Source organism: Thamnophis elegans, chromosome 2, assembly GCF_009769535.1.
Source record: "Thamnophis elegans isolate rThaEle1 chromosome 2, rThaEle1.pri, whole genome shotgun sequence".
Lineage (NCBI taxonomy): Eukaryota > Metazoa > Chordata > Lepidosauria > Squamata > Colubridae > Thamnophis > Thamnophis elegans.
In genome coordinates, this window is record NC_045542.1 from 143,618,531 (window position 1) to 143,632,201 (window position 13,671).

Sequence of the window (13,671 nt, forward strand, 5' to 3'; positions counted from 1 at the left end):
GAGCCACAAAGCCCTGGCCTTCAGAAGCTGCTGAACTGCAACTCTGCCAGGCCGGCCAATGAAGAAAAATCTAGGTAGCACTGGAAAAGGCCACAGGTTCTTCCCTCCCTTTCTCCAAGGAGATTTACACCAGGTGTATTTTGTCACCCACTCACTCCCAGAACTCAATGACGGGAGAGCGCTGGTCAGCCAGGCTGCTGCAGTTTCTGGCGGTGCTGCCGTTGTGGGTGTTGTTGCCGCAGTCGCTCAAACCAAAAAGCTCCGTGCACTGGGGAGTGTTCCACGAGTGGCCACACGTGGCCCACGGCAGCGTCTCTGTCAGTGAGTGGGCCAAGTAGAAGACACCCCAGACGAGGATCATAATATAGTAAGAGTTACAGAAGAAGACAATGACCATGGAGGCCAGGCCCAAACCTAGAGAGAAACAGCTGATTAGAGCCTGAGGCATTTGGGGATGGGGGTGGGTGGGGTGGGGTTTGTTGTTTGTTGATGGAAGGGTTGCATGTCACACCCTCGAAATAAGGCCCTGTCTCTAATAGCAGGGGAATGAAAGAAAAGCAAAGTGGGGAAGCTTGAAATGGGAGAATTAATTCTATCTAATGAAATGGATGTGGAGAAGATGTAGATCAGGGGTGTCAAACTCTATTACACAGAGGACCGCATCAGAGTTATATTTGATTTTGGGGGGGGGCAAGGTGGGAGTGGCCAGCTCAGCTTCTGTCAGGGGACCCTGTGGTGGCCCAAGCATTCTGCCAGAGAAAATGGGCTCCCAAACTCGCTGGCAGAGGCACCGCAGGCTGGTTCTTTGGTGTTTCCAGGGCAGCCCCATGGGCCAGATCTAAACACCCTACCCCCACTCCCCAGCTGGGTCTGGCCCCCGTGCCTTGAGTTTGACACCCTTGATATAGATAGAATAATATTTTGAATGCTCTCTTACATTCAATGAAAGAGACACAATAAGCATGTTAGCTTTAGCTTTTCTTTAAGCAAAATCTTTAGCTTTTCTCCCAAGTTAGATTTTATTAATGTGTTTTCTGCAGTTTTAAAGTGCTGCATATAGAAACCATGTCCTGCATCTATCCCCAACCTTTTTTTCGTCATGCAAATTTCAAGCAAAATCTATATAGCAGACAGATTGTGTTTATATCATAATGTCAATAGCCCCCCCCCCAAACTCTGGCCCCGGGAAAAGCCATCACAGTCATTATACATAGATACATGTTATGGTTTATTTCCCATTTTTATCTTGTTTTCGCCAGGCCTGGGAAACGCTGAAGAACTACAATATTAAAAACTTCCATATTCCATCTATTGGACAGCCCTATAATTATGAATTTTAGAAGCTGATACTGAAGGATCATTCAATTCCGGACCAAATATAATATTCAATGTGTTTGTAGATGACTCAGAGCCATTCTGATAATTAGAGGATGGTGCTAAGTTCCAGGAAGGCAAAATACATACATATTGCAGCTTTGTGGAAAATACAGATGGCTGCCAAGTAGGAACATGCAAAAATCAACAGCAGAAAAATAGGTTTGTCCACCTCTGGAGCCTGGGTGCAAATTAACTTGTGTGATGTACTGGCTGCCTTCCAAACATCCACCTTATCTCAAGAAGGCTGCCCTGCCATCATTGTGATGGAGTTTTACATTGGTACCAAAGCAAAGCTCCATCTACATATGCCTATGTCCTCTGTTTTGAACAAGCTATTGGTTAAGAAGCATCAGGTAGCATCCAGCTACAATTCCTTCCTCTCTGGCCAATTAACAATGGATAGAAACAAAACTTCCACAAGATATCTGTGGCAAAGTTTCAAAACTATGCTTCAGAAACCAGTTTCCACATTAAATGGGCTTCAAACAGCGGGAGGAACAAGAAATAGCACCAAAACCACTAACTCTTTGGCCCCATCTTGTGGTCTTTCTAATATTTGTGGTCCAGATTTGTGTTTCTGCCAGAGAATGAAATGGGGGCATTGGGTGTGGGGAACCAGATGCTCCCATTGGGGGAGACACACTACATTCTTAAGATGCAGAGCAAGACTGGCCTTTTGGGAAGAGTAGGAATAGCCTGTCAAGCTCGAAGCGCGCTTATGCTGTTGCAAACATTATCACTTCTCAACTTGGCAAAGAACCAGAGGGGAGGGGAGGGTAAGATGGAATGCAGGCTCCAGACTTCAAGAAGACGAGCCCTGAGAGCCAAGGACACTCCAGCAGGTGTTTGCCAAGACCAGAGACTTTTTCTCATAACAATACAACGACACTCCATTGGACAATGTGACCTGCACTAGTAGCAGGGAGGGAGAAATCTATATTATCATTATGTGGGTTTGTGTGGGAATTGGATATAGAGCTGGTTTTGCCTTCAGCAGTGCCGAAATGTTGTACTCAATAAAGTTTTGCATTCAAGGATTGGAAGGTCTCGAGCGTGCTTGCTTTGGTTGGGTTCGTCAATTCCTAACTTCTACACCAATGATTTCCTTAATTTTATCCTCTGCCTTATCATAACAGATGAGGGAGTAGTCACAATAGTTATCAGAAACAGACAGGTGCCCTTTGGTCCTCTGTAAATTGAACAGAGCTGCTTCGTCACTTTTTATGATGTAACAATATAGCCTAGAATATTTCCAACCTTTTTTTAGAGAAAATTCTACAAGACAAATAAACTCTGCAGTGCTTTAATACTCTGTTGCAACACATCCTCAGCTTCACAACAGCTCCTGCTACTTCTGAATCTAATAGGTGGCTGAAAGTTACAGGCAAGTGTCACCAAAGCCATTACCTTTAAACAGGGGAGCAATGTTCCAGGCTGAAATTCCACCTTGCTTCATAAACTGTCCCAGGGCCACCTCCAGGAAAAAGACAGGGATCCCCCCAACGAAAACGATCAGCAGGTAAGGAATCAGAAAGACACCTGCACAAAAAAGGGGAGTCATTGCTCTGTCCTTCCCCCCCCCCCCAAAAAGCTGGGCAAGTTTACAGGGTCTTTTTAGTGGTGCTGCTGAAATTATGAAATGTCGAATTCCACTCTCAGTTGCTATCTTGTTTTAGGCTTTTAGTAGTTTTCTCCATTTGGATGAGCTATGGAATTATACCTCCAGGCAGATATTTTTTCATTAGCAAGGACACTTGATAATCTTCTAATCTGAAAAAAGTTTTAAATCCTTTCCTGCTGCAGGGCATTTTTTGTACATTTCATAGGACGGAGAATTGGGGAAGATATAGATTTATTTCTCCTTACTGAATGTGAAGCATATTAGGAAAAGTAGAGAAGCCTTGTAAACTCATGAACTCCACCCTTGGATGCAAAGATGGCAGTTTTGGAATGTTTAAAGGGCATTTACATTCATAAAATCATAACACCTTTGAGTCCCACATTGTTAACTGCTTTCCAGTAGGAAGTTGAAAGATAGTGAGTTTCCCAAATCCACCTAATATGCAAACTCAGGCTGTAATTCAAATAAGATTTGAATAGAAGCTGCTCATCCCGTCCCCCCCCCCCCCCAAGTGTAATTGCTAGAACAAGTTTTCCATTTTCTATAGTTGGTTGGGGAATTCTGGGAGTTGAAGTCCACACATCCTTAAGTTGCCAAGGTTGAGAAGCACTGTGTTACATAAATCAGCATCCAGCTGGATGTTTTCAGATTGCTCTCTTTGTCACTTGCTCTCTCTCTCTCTCAAATCTAAACTGATATTCTATCGCAGTGGTGGAAAAGAAAGGTAATCCTGACACTGAATCAGTTTAATGCTCCAGAGTTCCCCGTTCAGAACTTGCTGAATTTGCAAGTATTTTCAAGATGCCTCTGCATGCAACCCAAGCATCTTTCATATGCTATTTTTTATTATTTTATTCCAGTTCTTTGGTTGTCAGCCTGTCCCAATTCCATGAGGCACATTGCAAGCAATTAGAAATACTTTCCTTGCCCGGTTCCCATATACAGCCAGATCTGTACTCCCTTAGAGAATAAGGCATCATAAATGAGATTTTTTTAAAAAACATTTGCTGACATATTCTATAAAGAGGTTCTTGGGGCTGTGAGCAAATATGCATGACTGGCTTTACAAGTACTTTTCCATGGTTGCCTTCTCTAGGCTCAAGAGCCTCAATAAAAAGCATAAATGTAATCAAGGTAGGGATGGTGACTGCCTTTGGGACTAAATATATAGAAACCACCTTTCATTTTCTATTGGGTAAACTCAAGCAGTTCCCCATCTACCTGGAATAAGGTCCAAGACTGTCCAGAACCTAGAGATGTCACAAGTGGACAATGCTTCTTGTTAAAGCGGTCCAGATAATTTAGTATTTGTGTCATCAGCATTGTCCTGGGGCTGTTTATTTCAGCTTTTGCAAATTATTCTGATAAGAGTTAAGAGGAGGACATTCTTTCTCTCTTAAAAACTATAGCCTATCTTCATTTTACTCCTTTTTTTGAAACAACAACAGATTCTAACAAAAGGGATGGTTACAAAGTTTTCAGCTGCAGGGCAAACCTTGTGATATAATGAGACAGAGAGATGATTCTGAGTAACCAAATGGTGTATTATTAGGCTATAATTTCTCTATGGACAGAATACAGGTAGCCTGTAGCATTTTTCTGGGTAAGAGGCCAATTGTACCACAGTGCCCTTTGCGTAAACTGTGGTCACGCTTAAGTGTGTGCAATACCCTTTTTTTTTCACTTAAAAAGTGAAATAGTGCCCTGCATTTTTATGTACAGTAGTTCACTGTGATAAATTTTGCCACCTTGGAAAAAAAATGTATCTGAGTTTGATTGATCCAATCTGATGGAAAGGCAGCAGAATTCACCTACCATGTAACAGGGAGGGAATAAGAAAATGGATCTGGAGGCCAAAGACAGAGATGTCCTTTAGTCCAGGGGTTACCTGAACACCCAGAGGTAGCCCCCGGTCCCTTCAGCAGCTCACCTGTCCCATTGCTACACATTCCAGTTCCCATGGTTCCCATCTCTTACCTCCTCCATTTTTGTAGCAGAGGTATGGAAAGCGCCAGACGTTGCCCAACCCTACAGCAAAACCAACGCATGACATGATGAAATCCATCTGGCGGGTCCAGGTCTCTCGCTCAGGAAAGGACAGCTTTGTCGGCCCGATGGGTACCACCAGAGGGACAGTGATGGCACTCTCGTCGAGGGTGGACTCCCCTGGGCCACTGATTGGCTCAGCACTTTCTGGCTCGGCTACCTCTGAGCACTCACTGCCCTCTGTGGAGAAAAGGAGAAAGCTGCTAGCCAAAAATCAATCAGAGAGAAAGTCCAGCGAGCTGCGGAACCAACCATTTCTAGCTGCTGAAGGGGTGGTGATCATGGGCAGGTGTTTGGCACTCTGATCAACAGTTTGATCTTCCATTAACTTCCAGGTCTATGTCTGCTGTCAACAGGGCTAAAAATATGACAGAAAGTTATAATAAGAGCTGCGGTGGTGCAGTGGTTAGAGTGCAGTACTGCAGGCCATTTCTGCTGACCGCCGGCTGCCTGCAATTTGGCAGTTTGAATCTCGCCAGGCTCAATGGTGCCTCGGCCTTCCATCCTTCCGAGGTGGTAAAAGGAGGACCCAGATTGCTGGGGGCAATAGGCTGACTTTGCAAACCGCTTAGAGAGGGCTATAAAGCACTGTGAAGCAATATATAAGCCTCAGTGCTATTGCCGTTGCTATAACGGTGAAGAGTAATCTGAAGCATGGAGCAATGCAGGTCACAAATTACCTTTTTCAAAAAAAAAAAATCACCAATGTACAACAGCTTTCAGCTATGCAAGAAATACTTCACAAGGTTGGTGGATTCAATTTATACGCCACCTCTACTGTCCATGCAACTCCATGTAACACATTTATCAATCGTACAGGTAGTCCTCGATATACGACCACAATTAAGCTCAAAATTTATGTTGCTAAGCAAAGCAATTAAGTGAATTTTGCCCCGTTCTATGACCTTTCTTGCCACAGTTGTTAAGTGGATCACTGAAGTTGTTAGTAACGTGACTGTTAAGTGAATCTGTCCTTCCCATTGACTTTGCTGGTTGGAAATTCGCAAAAGTTGACCACGTGACCTCAGGACCGTGGAACTGTCATAAATGAGTCAGTTGCCAAGCATCTGAATTTTGATCACGTGGCCATGGGGATGCTGCAACGGTTGTGTGAAAAATGGTCATCAGTCCCTGTTTTCAGTTCCACTGTAACTTTGAACCATCATTAAATGAATGGTTGTTAGTAGAGAATAGCTGCATTGAAGAATCGTCCATCTCCCTCATTAAAGAGAATTCTGGGCAGCTACAACAATAAATATATGGAAAGATGAAATAAGCAAGTATTGCTCTACCAGGAAAAGAATCACCAAGAACCAAAGAATAAAAGCCCAAGATCAAATTGGGCTGGCTCAGAATCTGTTGAAAGAGCCACATTTTAAGTGTTTTCTTAAACACCGCTGCAGTCTTGGGAAGAATATTATTCCACAGGACAGATGTGGCTACAGAAAAGGCACAGAATTTGCCCCCTCCCAATGTTATGTGCTGCATCATTTAATATGAATAAACTATTCTTTTACATGGACAAAAGAACTGGCTTGTGACATTTTGCTGCTTCAAATAAGTGGCTTACCCTTTGATTTAAAAACTTTTTTTCCCCAAGTCATGCAAGAATGGGATTTGTCCTTAACAACATCTATAATTGGCGGAGGCTACTGAGGCATGTCAGGGCTATGTTCCAGAAAGGGGATTGGATCGTGGCAAAAATCTGAAGTTGATTTCATTTAACCCAATTTATTACATAAAGTGAACAGAATTACTCTTTGTATATTTCAGTTCTATTAAAAGTAATGATTTAATCACAATTTTTGAAGGGCTCAGGAGTCAAAGTCTAGGCTTTGGAAGAGCACCTGTTGTATAACACTTCTTAATAATGTTGCCAAAGATTCAAGGCCACTTTTCTCTCACGGCTTCATATATGGGCTGTTTTGTGGGAATGTACAGATAAACTGCAAAAAAACTATTCTAATGATAACCTTGCCAAGGATTCTGGATGGGCAAAATCAGTCCCCCCCACTTCAACCAAGGTTCTTCAGATTGTCTGAATTGTGCCGATGACAACAACGAACTATAAAGTATGTTTCTTTTTAAATGAGTGTTCCAGTATAATTTTGCTGTCTAGATAAAAATCAACAGAACACAGCCTATTCTTAACTAGATTTTGCAGGACTGTGAAAGCTACCATAAATTGGCAGCAGGGCAAACGTTGAAGGGTTGGGCCTCCAGATTCCATTCTATCACCCAATTTTTCTTTCAGTACGGTTACAGGTGTTGGCAATCCTAATTTTTGTTACGAGGCCATATGAAACTGCCATTTGTTTATGTTTTTCTCTTATGTGTTAGGGAAAGCCCTAACAGGTAAAAAGGCTTGCATAAACCTTTGGTGGGGGATATGCATGCTTGAAAACATGTTTTGCCCATATCAATATTATGAGCACCCCTTGTCCATCCTTTAAGACCTAGATAAAAATACATAACTTATTTCCTTCTCAGGAATTTCCTTGGCATCACAGCATCCAAGGCCCGTCCCTGCTTCCTTGTTCCTTTGAGGGCCGTACCTTGCCGAAATCGTTTGGCAATGTAATAATTTTGCAGGCCCCTTTTATGTAATGTGCAATGTTTGGAATGCAGACACCAAATTTCATTCTTTCTGCTTCGAGAGTTGCAATTTTGATGTCACAATGCAGGATGGTGAGTCACCCAGTAGGCAGTGATGCTGAATACACATGCACACACACATACACACAGACAGACACAGAGAGCACATGAATTCACGCAGCAGTTCCTATGCTCATAATGTACTTACACGTACAAACACATACATATGCCCAAGACTGTGCTTTGGGCTGTTTCACCACCATTCCCTGGGATTATCTACTCTCCCCCTGGGACCTGGAGGGAGGCTTTGGAGATGTGGCTGCTGTGGTTTTTCAAGATTTTTGTTTCATAGCACAAAGACAAACTGAATCGCCCCTCCCCTTCCTCATCCAGGAAACACTGGGCCAGCCAGACACAAAGCTACTAATAAAAAACGCTGTGCCCTTTCTTGTAGGTTAGTAGCCTGATCACAACAAGTTGCTTCCTGGTGCCAATTTCCCTCCAGGTTCTACTTGCTTCCCTCCCCTCCCAAGAATCTGACTAGGAATCCCCTTTGCGCCTACGAGCATCTCTGAAACCAAGGAAAAGGAATCCGCTTTGGGCAAAACAAAGACATCAAGAGTTGTGGGCAGAGCAAGACTACGCTCCAGACACAAAGCCCCTTTTCCCTTGTCTGGCTTCCCTTCCCCCCACAGCTCACATGCTGCCTGGGCCCAGCATGTGACTGGGCTAATCCCCATTTTCTGGGGCTGAATCGTCTGGATGCTCTTTGGCTGGCTCTGCAGAGGGCCCTTCTCTTGGGCTAGGGCTATATAAAAAGCATGTGCTTTCTTCAGGAAAGAATTGCGGAAGAGATGGAGGAAGCAGCAGAAGGTAGCCACGAGAGTGATGGTGTAGCATGTTTCGTACAAGCAAGTTCCCCCCCCCCCCCTGCTCTTCTCCTCCTGCTGAGTTGTTGCCTTATATGGAGCTAAATGCCCAGAACCTCCAAAGCCTTTCCTTAGCTTCACACAACTTGGAAGGACCAGCTGTGCCCCTGGCATTGGAGCACTCTATGCCCCTGAGGTATCAAAGCTCAACCGTACTATGTACGCCACATAGACGGAGTTCCACCCCGCTGGCTCTAGATGAAGGAGCCTGGAATAATTGCCATCATCCTCCATTCCAAAGCCAATCATCCTTCTGTAAAGTATCCCTCTTCCCAGCTTAGGAAGATCACAGAAACACTGTAGTGTGAATACATTTGAGGGTATTACCATAGAAATGCTCAGATCCATAACTCTCCCTGCCCCAGCAAACAAGGGAGCAGAATGTAAAAATATCAAGGAAGGATGGGCTGACAGTGTGGAACAAAGAATATCAGCAAGATGTGCACTTCTGACAGAGGGGGGGAGGGAAAGAAAGTAGAACAGAACGGTATAACAGAGTTGCGAGGGACCTTGGAGGTCTTCTAGTCTAACCCGCCACTCAAGCAGACGACGGTATACCATTCCATAGAAGTGGATGTCCAGTCTCTTCTTAAAAGCCTCCAATGATGGAGCACCCACAACTTCTAAAGGCAAGTTTTTCCACTGGCCCAGCCTAATTGTTTTTACTGTCAGGAAATTCCTCCTTAATTCCAGGTTGCTTCTTCTCCTTGATTAGTTTCCATTCGTTGTTTCTTGCCTTGCCTTCTGGTGCTTTGGAAAACAGGTTGACCCCCCTCTTCTTTGTGGCAGCCCCTCAAATATTGGAACACTACTATCGTATGGCCCCTAGTCCTTCTTTTCATTACACTAGATAGCTCAGCAGGGGATAGCTGAGCTGCCTAACAATGAATACAAAGAACCTGAAGAGGAGACCACAGAGTAGCAGCTTTTGGAAGGGGTGATGGCTATTGTACTATTGTCCTAACTCTCTCCCACCCCCCTCACACTCCTCCCCCCCCACCCGGCAAAATTAAAGTATAAGCATTGCATTCCTTACCTGAATTCACTTGGGCAGATCCCCACAGAAGCTCTTCAGGCTCTCTGCCTGCATTCCAGGAGACCCTGGCAGCAAAATCTTTCTTCTCACACAATAGGCAAGCATGGTGGCCTCCCCAAAGCCTCCCCAGGGTGAACAGGTGAGCAGGACAGAATTCCCCCTCTGCCTCCTCAGCAAGTTCAGCGCAGCACTTTACTTCTTCCCTCGTCCACGCAAGGGCCCTTACCTGAAGATGTTTCGGCAGACACTGGAGCCATGACACGAGGCTGGTGGCAGGGCTCTGCGATGGAAGACTGAGATGGGTGCTGGGTCGGGAAGCTGGCTCTGGGTCTGGGTGGGAATCAGGATGTAATCTCAGAAGCAATCCACAAAGCACTTGAAGGTGAGGCGAAAGAACCTCATTGATGGGGATTTACACCAGGGAAACGGGCAGTGGGTGAGAGTCTGGGCAGGGCCTTGAGCTCAGAAGCAGGCAGCACAGACCAGGCAGAGCATGTGCTCCATCCCTCAGCACTGATTCTGAGTTCTGCTGCTCTGAAGAGAATGGAGAGTGAAAGGCAATTGCATCTGCTTCTATTCCCCTCCCAGCTGGCATCTTATTGGCCACTGCTTCTTGCAGCAAGTGTGCCTGCTGCATTCTGGGAAATGGAGTCCACTTTGCTACTGGGTACCATGGAGATGCTTTAGGATGAAGCTAAACAGGTGGATGCGGGCTTGGTAGACGCAGGCCTTTGCACACTAAATATAGGAACAAAATAAGAAGGCATTGAATGCTACAGGCGGGGAATTCTTTATTTCCAAGAAGCTACTCAGAACAAAAAAACAACAACAGAGAAAGAGAAAAGGAAAGAAAAGAAATAGTTTCTCAGTGAGATAACTGATTAAATCACCTCCCAGTAGTTTCCAGAGATAGCCTGCCCTCCTTAATTAGAGTGATTTCAATAGATGCCCTTCCTAAATGTTGTTTTTAAGTTTGCATCTGCTGAGAAATTTTAAACGTCATCCTGGTTGACAAAAGGCAGGAAATAGAAATGAAGCTACTAATAGCTGTTTTCTGGGGAATTTGCAACGGTTCCTAACTGTGGATTGCTTAACAGCAATAAAAAAAGTTACTTTATGGAAGAAAGCACATTTGAGACAGAAAAAAACTTTTCTGTGCACTATTTGTGAGTTCATCTTTGTTCTCCAAATCACAATCTTTGCTCTCAGCTGCTGCTTTGAGACCTCTCTCATGCAGCAGGCTAAATTGTAATTTGGGTTGTTCTATTTTGACCTAGCCTCTGTGTGAACACAGCAACTGAATGGTTTGTGACCTAAAACTAAGTTAAGCTAAACCTGATGAAAAAGGATTCAGGGAATGAATTCACACACGTCCCAAAGGTGCTTTTTCAAGAGGCAGCTAGATTTTCTGGTAAATCTTTAAGATGTTTCGCTCCGCATCTAAGAAGCTTCTTCAGCTCTGAAGAAGCTTCTTGGATGAGAAGCAAAACATCTTCAAAGATTTATCAGTCAGTCCAGCTGCCTCTGGAAAAAAAAAACACCTTTGAGACGACTGTGACCTGGATGACTGAGGAATTCCACAAACATTCACGCATTAGGTTATGCCAAAATTAGTAACTGGATTTCAAAGTTCTAGTAAGATATACAGTATGCCGCAAGTTGGAGGCACTATATTAAAAAAAAAATCAACTCCATAACTGCTCTAAGAGAAGAGAAGTTTTTTTTAATAATGTTGTGTGAAAATTAGAAAATTTCTGCTCTGGTATTTTTAGAGTGCATCTGTTGGGAATAAATAAATAAAGGTGTTAAGTGTGTATTTAAATAGACTTTTCTGTAGCTTTAGCTTACTCCTTCGGATGAAAGATTGTGTACAAGCAGTCCTCGACTTACAACTACAGTCGGGACCAGAATTTCTGTTGCTGAGCAAGATGGTTGTTAAGTGAGCCACACCAAATTTTACGACCTTTTTATGCCACCATTAAGTGAATTAAAGGGCTGCAATTGTTAATGAATACACGGTGGTTAAGCAAATGTCTCCTTCCATTAACTTTGCTCATGAGAAGCTGGATGGGAAGGTTTCAAGTGACAATCAGAAAACTTTGGGATGCTGCAACCATCATAAATACATACTGGTTAATGATAGGATGTGGCAATGGTCATAAGTGTGAGGGCCAGTCAAAAGTCACTTTTTTAAAGTAATTGGAACATTGAAGTGTTACTAAACAAATGGTTGTAAGTCAAGGACTACTTGTAAACCGTTCTGAAGTTCCACATTTGGGAAGATTAAAATCTAGGAGTCTTGATGCAACGGGAGTAACTCCCGTCTACACCCAAAAAAACTGTGATCCTCAGACCCTTTTCAGTAATTTGCCTTTTTTTATTTTCAAATTCAGTACTGATGAATTCAGTAGATTATTTGAGCTCCAGGGTTCTGTTAAAAACCATTCACGTTGTTGTATGCTATTGACATTCATTTAAAACTCATGTTGGTTCATATTTTTTTTGCTTTTGTGTTTTTAAAACTCAACACCATTCTGTACCACATTTCATGCTACAGGAAAGAAAGAACTCAGGTAAATGGGGACGTTAGGACAGATTCTACTGAAGGGAGAGAGCTCTTGCAAATTAAAGTAAATTAGGACACAAATTAAGACCCAGATCATTGCTATAAAAATCCATTAAATTATTGTAAACTGCTGAACAAATCTTTACATCTTAGTCATGAATTTAATGGGTGGCCTTTCCTCAATTACATATTATCATGTTGTCCACCCAACTCTGGGTTGGCAGAGGATTACACACTAGAACAAAATTGGCTGCTATGGTGATCTCTATCAAGTTCCCTGGTTTCCTTCCAAGGTAACGGGTGATAAACATATTTGATTAGGTGCATCTCAAGGTTGTCTTTGGGCAGTGCGAGAATAAAGGAAAATGCAGTTTTAACTCTGGATCCGCCGAGGATGATATAAGCACTCTTCCTACTAACACTGATGATGTTACCTACTTTGGGTAATGAAACGTCTGCAAGGAAACAACCGAGCTCAGCCCCAAAAGCCTACATTTCAACCCAGAACTACAAATATTCTCCTCTAATGAGATAAGGTTTAGGTTTATTAGATTTATAAGCCTCTCTCTCTCACGGAACAGGCAGGGTAGCATTTATAGAGGGGCAGGGGGAGAGCGGGGTGATGGAAGGAAGTAACATGTTATCACAGTGCAAGCTCCTTGTCTTGTGTATGCAGTACATGTTGTGATTTACGGACCCTGTCAGTTAAAAAAAAATGACTGGCAGGGTCCAGAAGAGAGCCTTATCTGCCATTACCCTTTGGGGCATCCTTGCCCCTCCCCCAAAAGTGAAGCTGTCCCCCCACTCTCTTTTTCCAAAATATCTATAAAGGCCTGGCTCTGCAATCATTTGGGGCCCTCAGAGAAGCACGCAGCCATGAGGCTGGTTAGCGTCTCAAAGGCCTTCTCTGGCCTTTTTAACGGCTGATTTTTATTTATTTCTAGTTTTAATTGCCTCTTAACCTAATATTCACATATATGGGTGGGTTTTTTTAAAAAAGGATTTTATGGCACTTCTATACCGCCCAGTCTTTCTCTGAGGGAGACGGGCGATTTCTAAATGGGGAGCACCTGTAAATAAATATAAATATAGAAAAGGCTGCAACTTGCATTACAGCGATGCAACCCTGCCGTTGTCTTTTTGACAAAAAAGCCTTTGGTCCTCTCAGCCTCCTCCCCTCGAAGGCAACATCGTGGAAGATTAGAGGAAATTAAAAAAAATATAGGTTGGTCACATTTGTGGCCTCTTTGACTGGAAGGGGAACCGAGGCCTTAGCTAAAGTTGGTATTGCTTCATCTCGCCAGGCAGCCTCTTCCTGCATTACTTATCCTGACCAACCACTAGAGCCCTTTATAAAGAGTGTTTTATGAACAGCTCTCCATATCTCAGTTGCCCCCAAATCTGCTGCTCCTGCAAAAGATTGGGGGGGGTGTGTTCCCTCAGGACTCATTTAATAGTGGAGGAGAAAAAGCAATCCAGGAATGAAGGTCTATTGGGGCAG

At 43.5% G+C, this 13,671-nt stretch overlaps 1 protein-coding gene across 1 annotated transcript in view; it reads right to left on the reverse strand.

The window, feature by feature from the left end:
• The window catches only part of LOC116523870 (sodium- and chloride-dependent creatine transporter 1-like), a 29,384-nt gene extending 19,262 nt beyond the window's left edge, over positions 1-10,122 (reverse strand). Inside the window, exons 1-4 of the mRNA XM_032238949.1 lie at positions 9,831-10,122; positions 4,976-5,224; positions 2,785-2,916; positions 156-414 (exon numbers count right to left, since the gene is read on the reverse strand). Of these exons, the coding sequence (XP_032094840.1) occupies positions 156-414; positions 2,785-2,916; positions 4,976-5,224; positions 9,831-9,861 (671 nt within the window). The 5' untranslated portion in view covers positions 9,862-10,122. The remainder of the gene's footprint in view (positions 1-155; positions 415-2,784; positions 2,917-4,975; positions 5,225-9,830) is intronic.
• Positions 10,123-13,671: the final 3,549 nt, after the last annotated feature.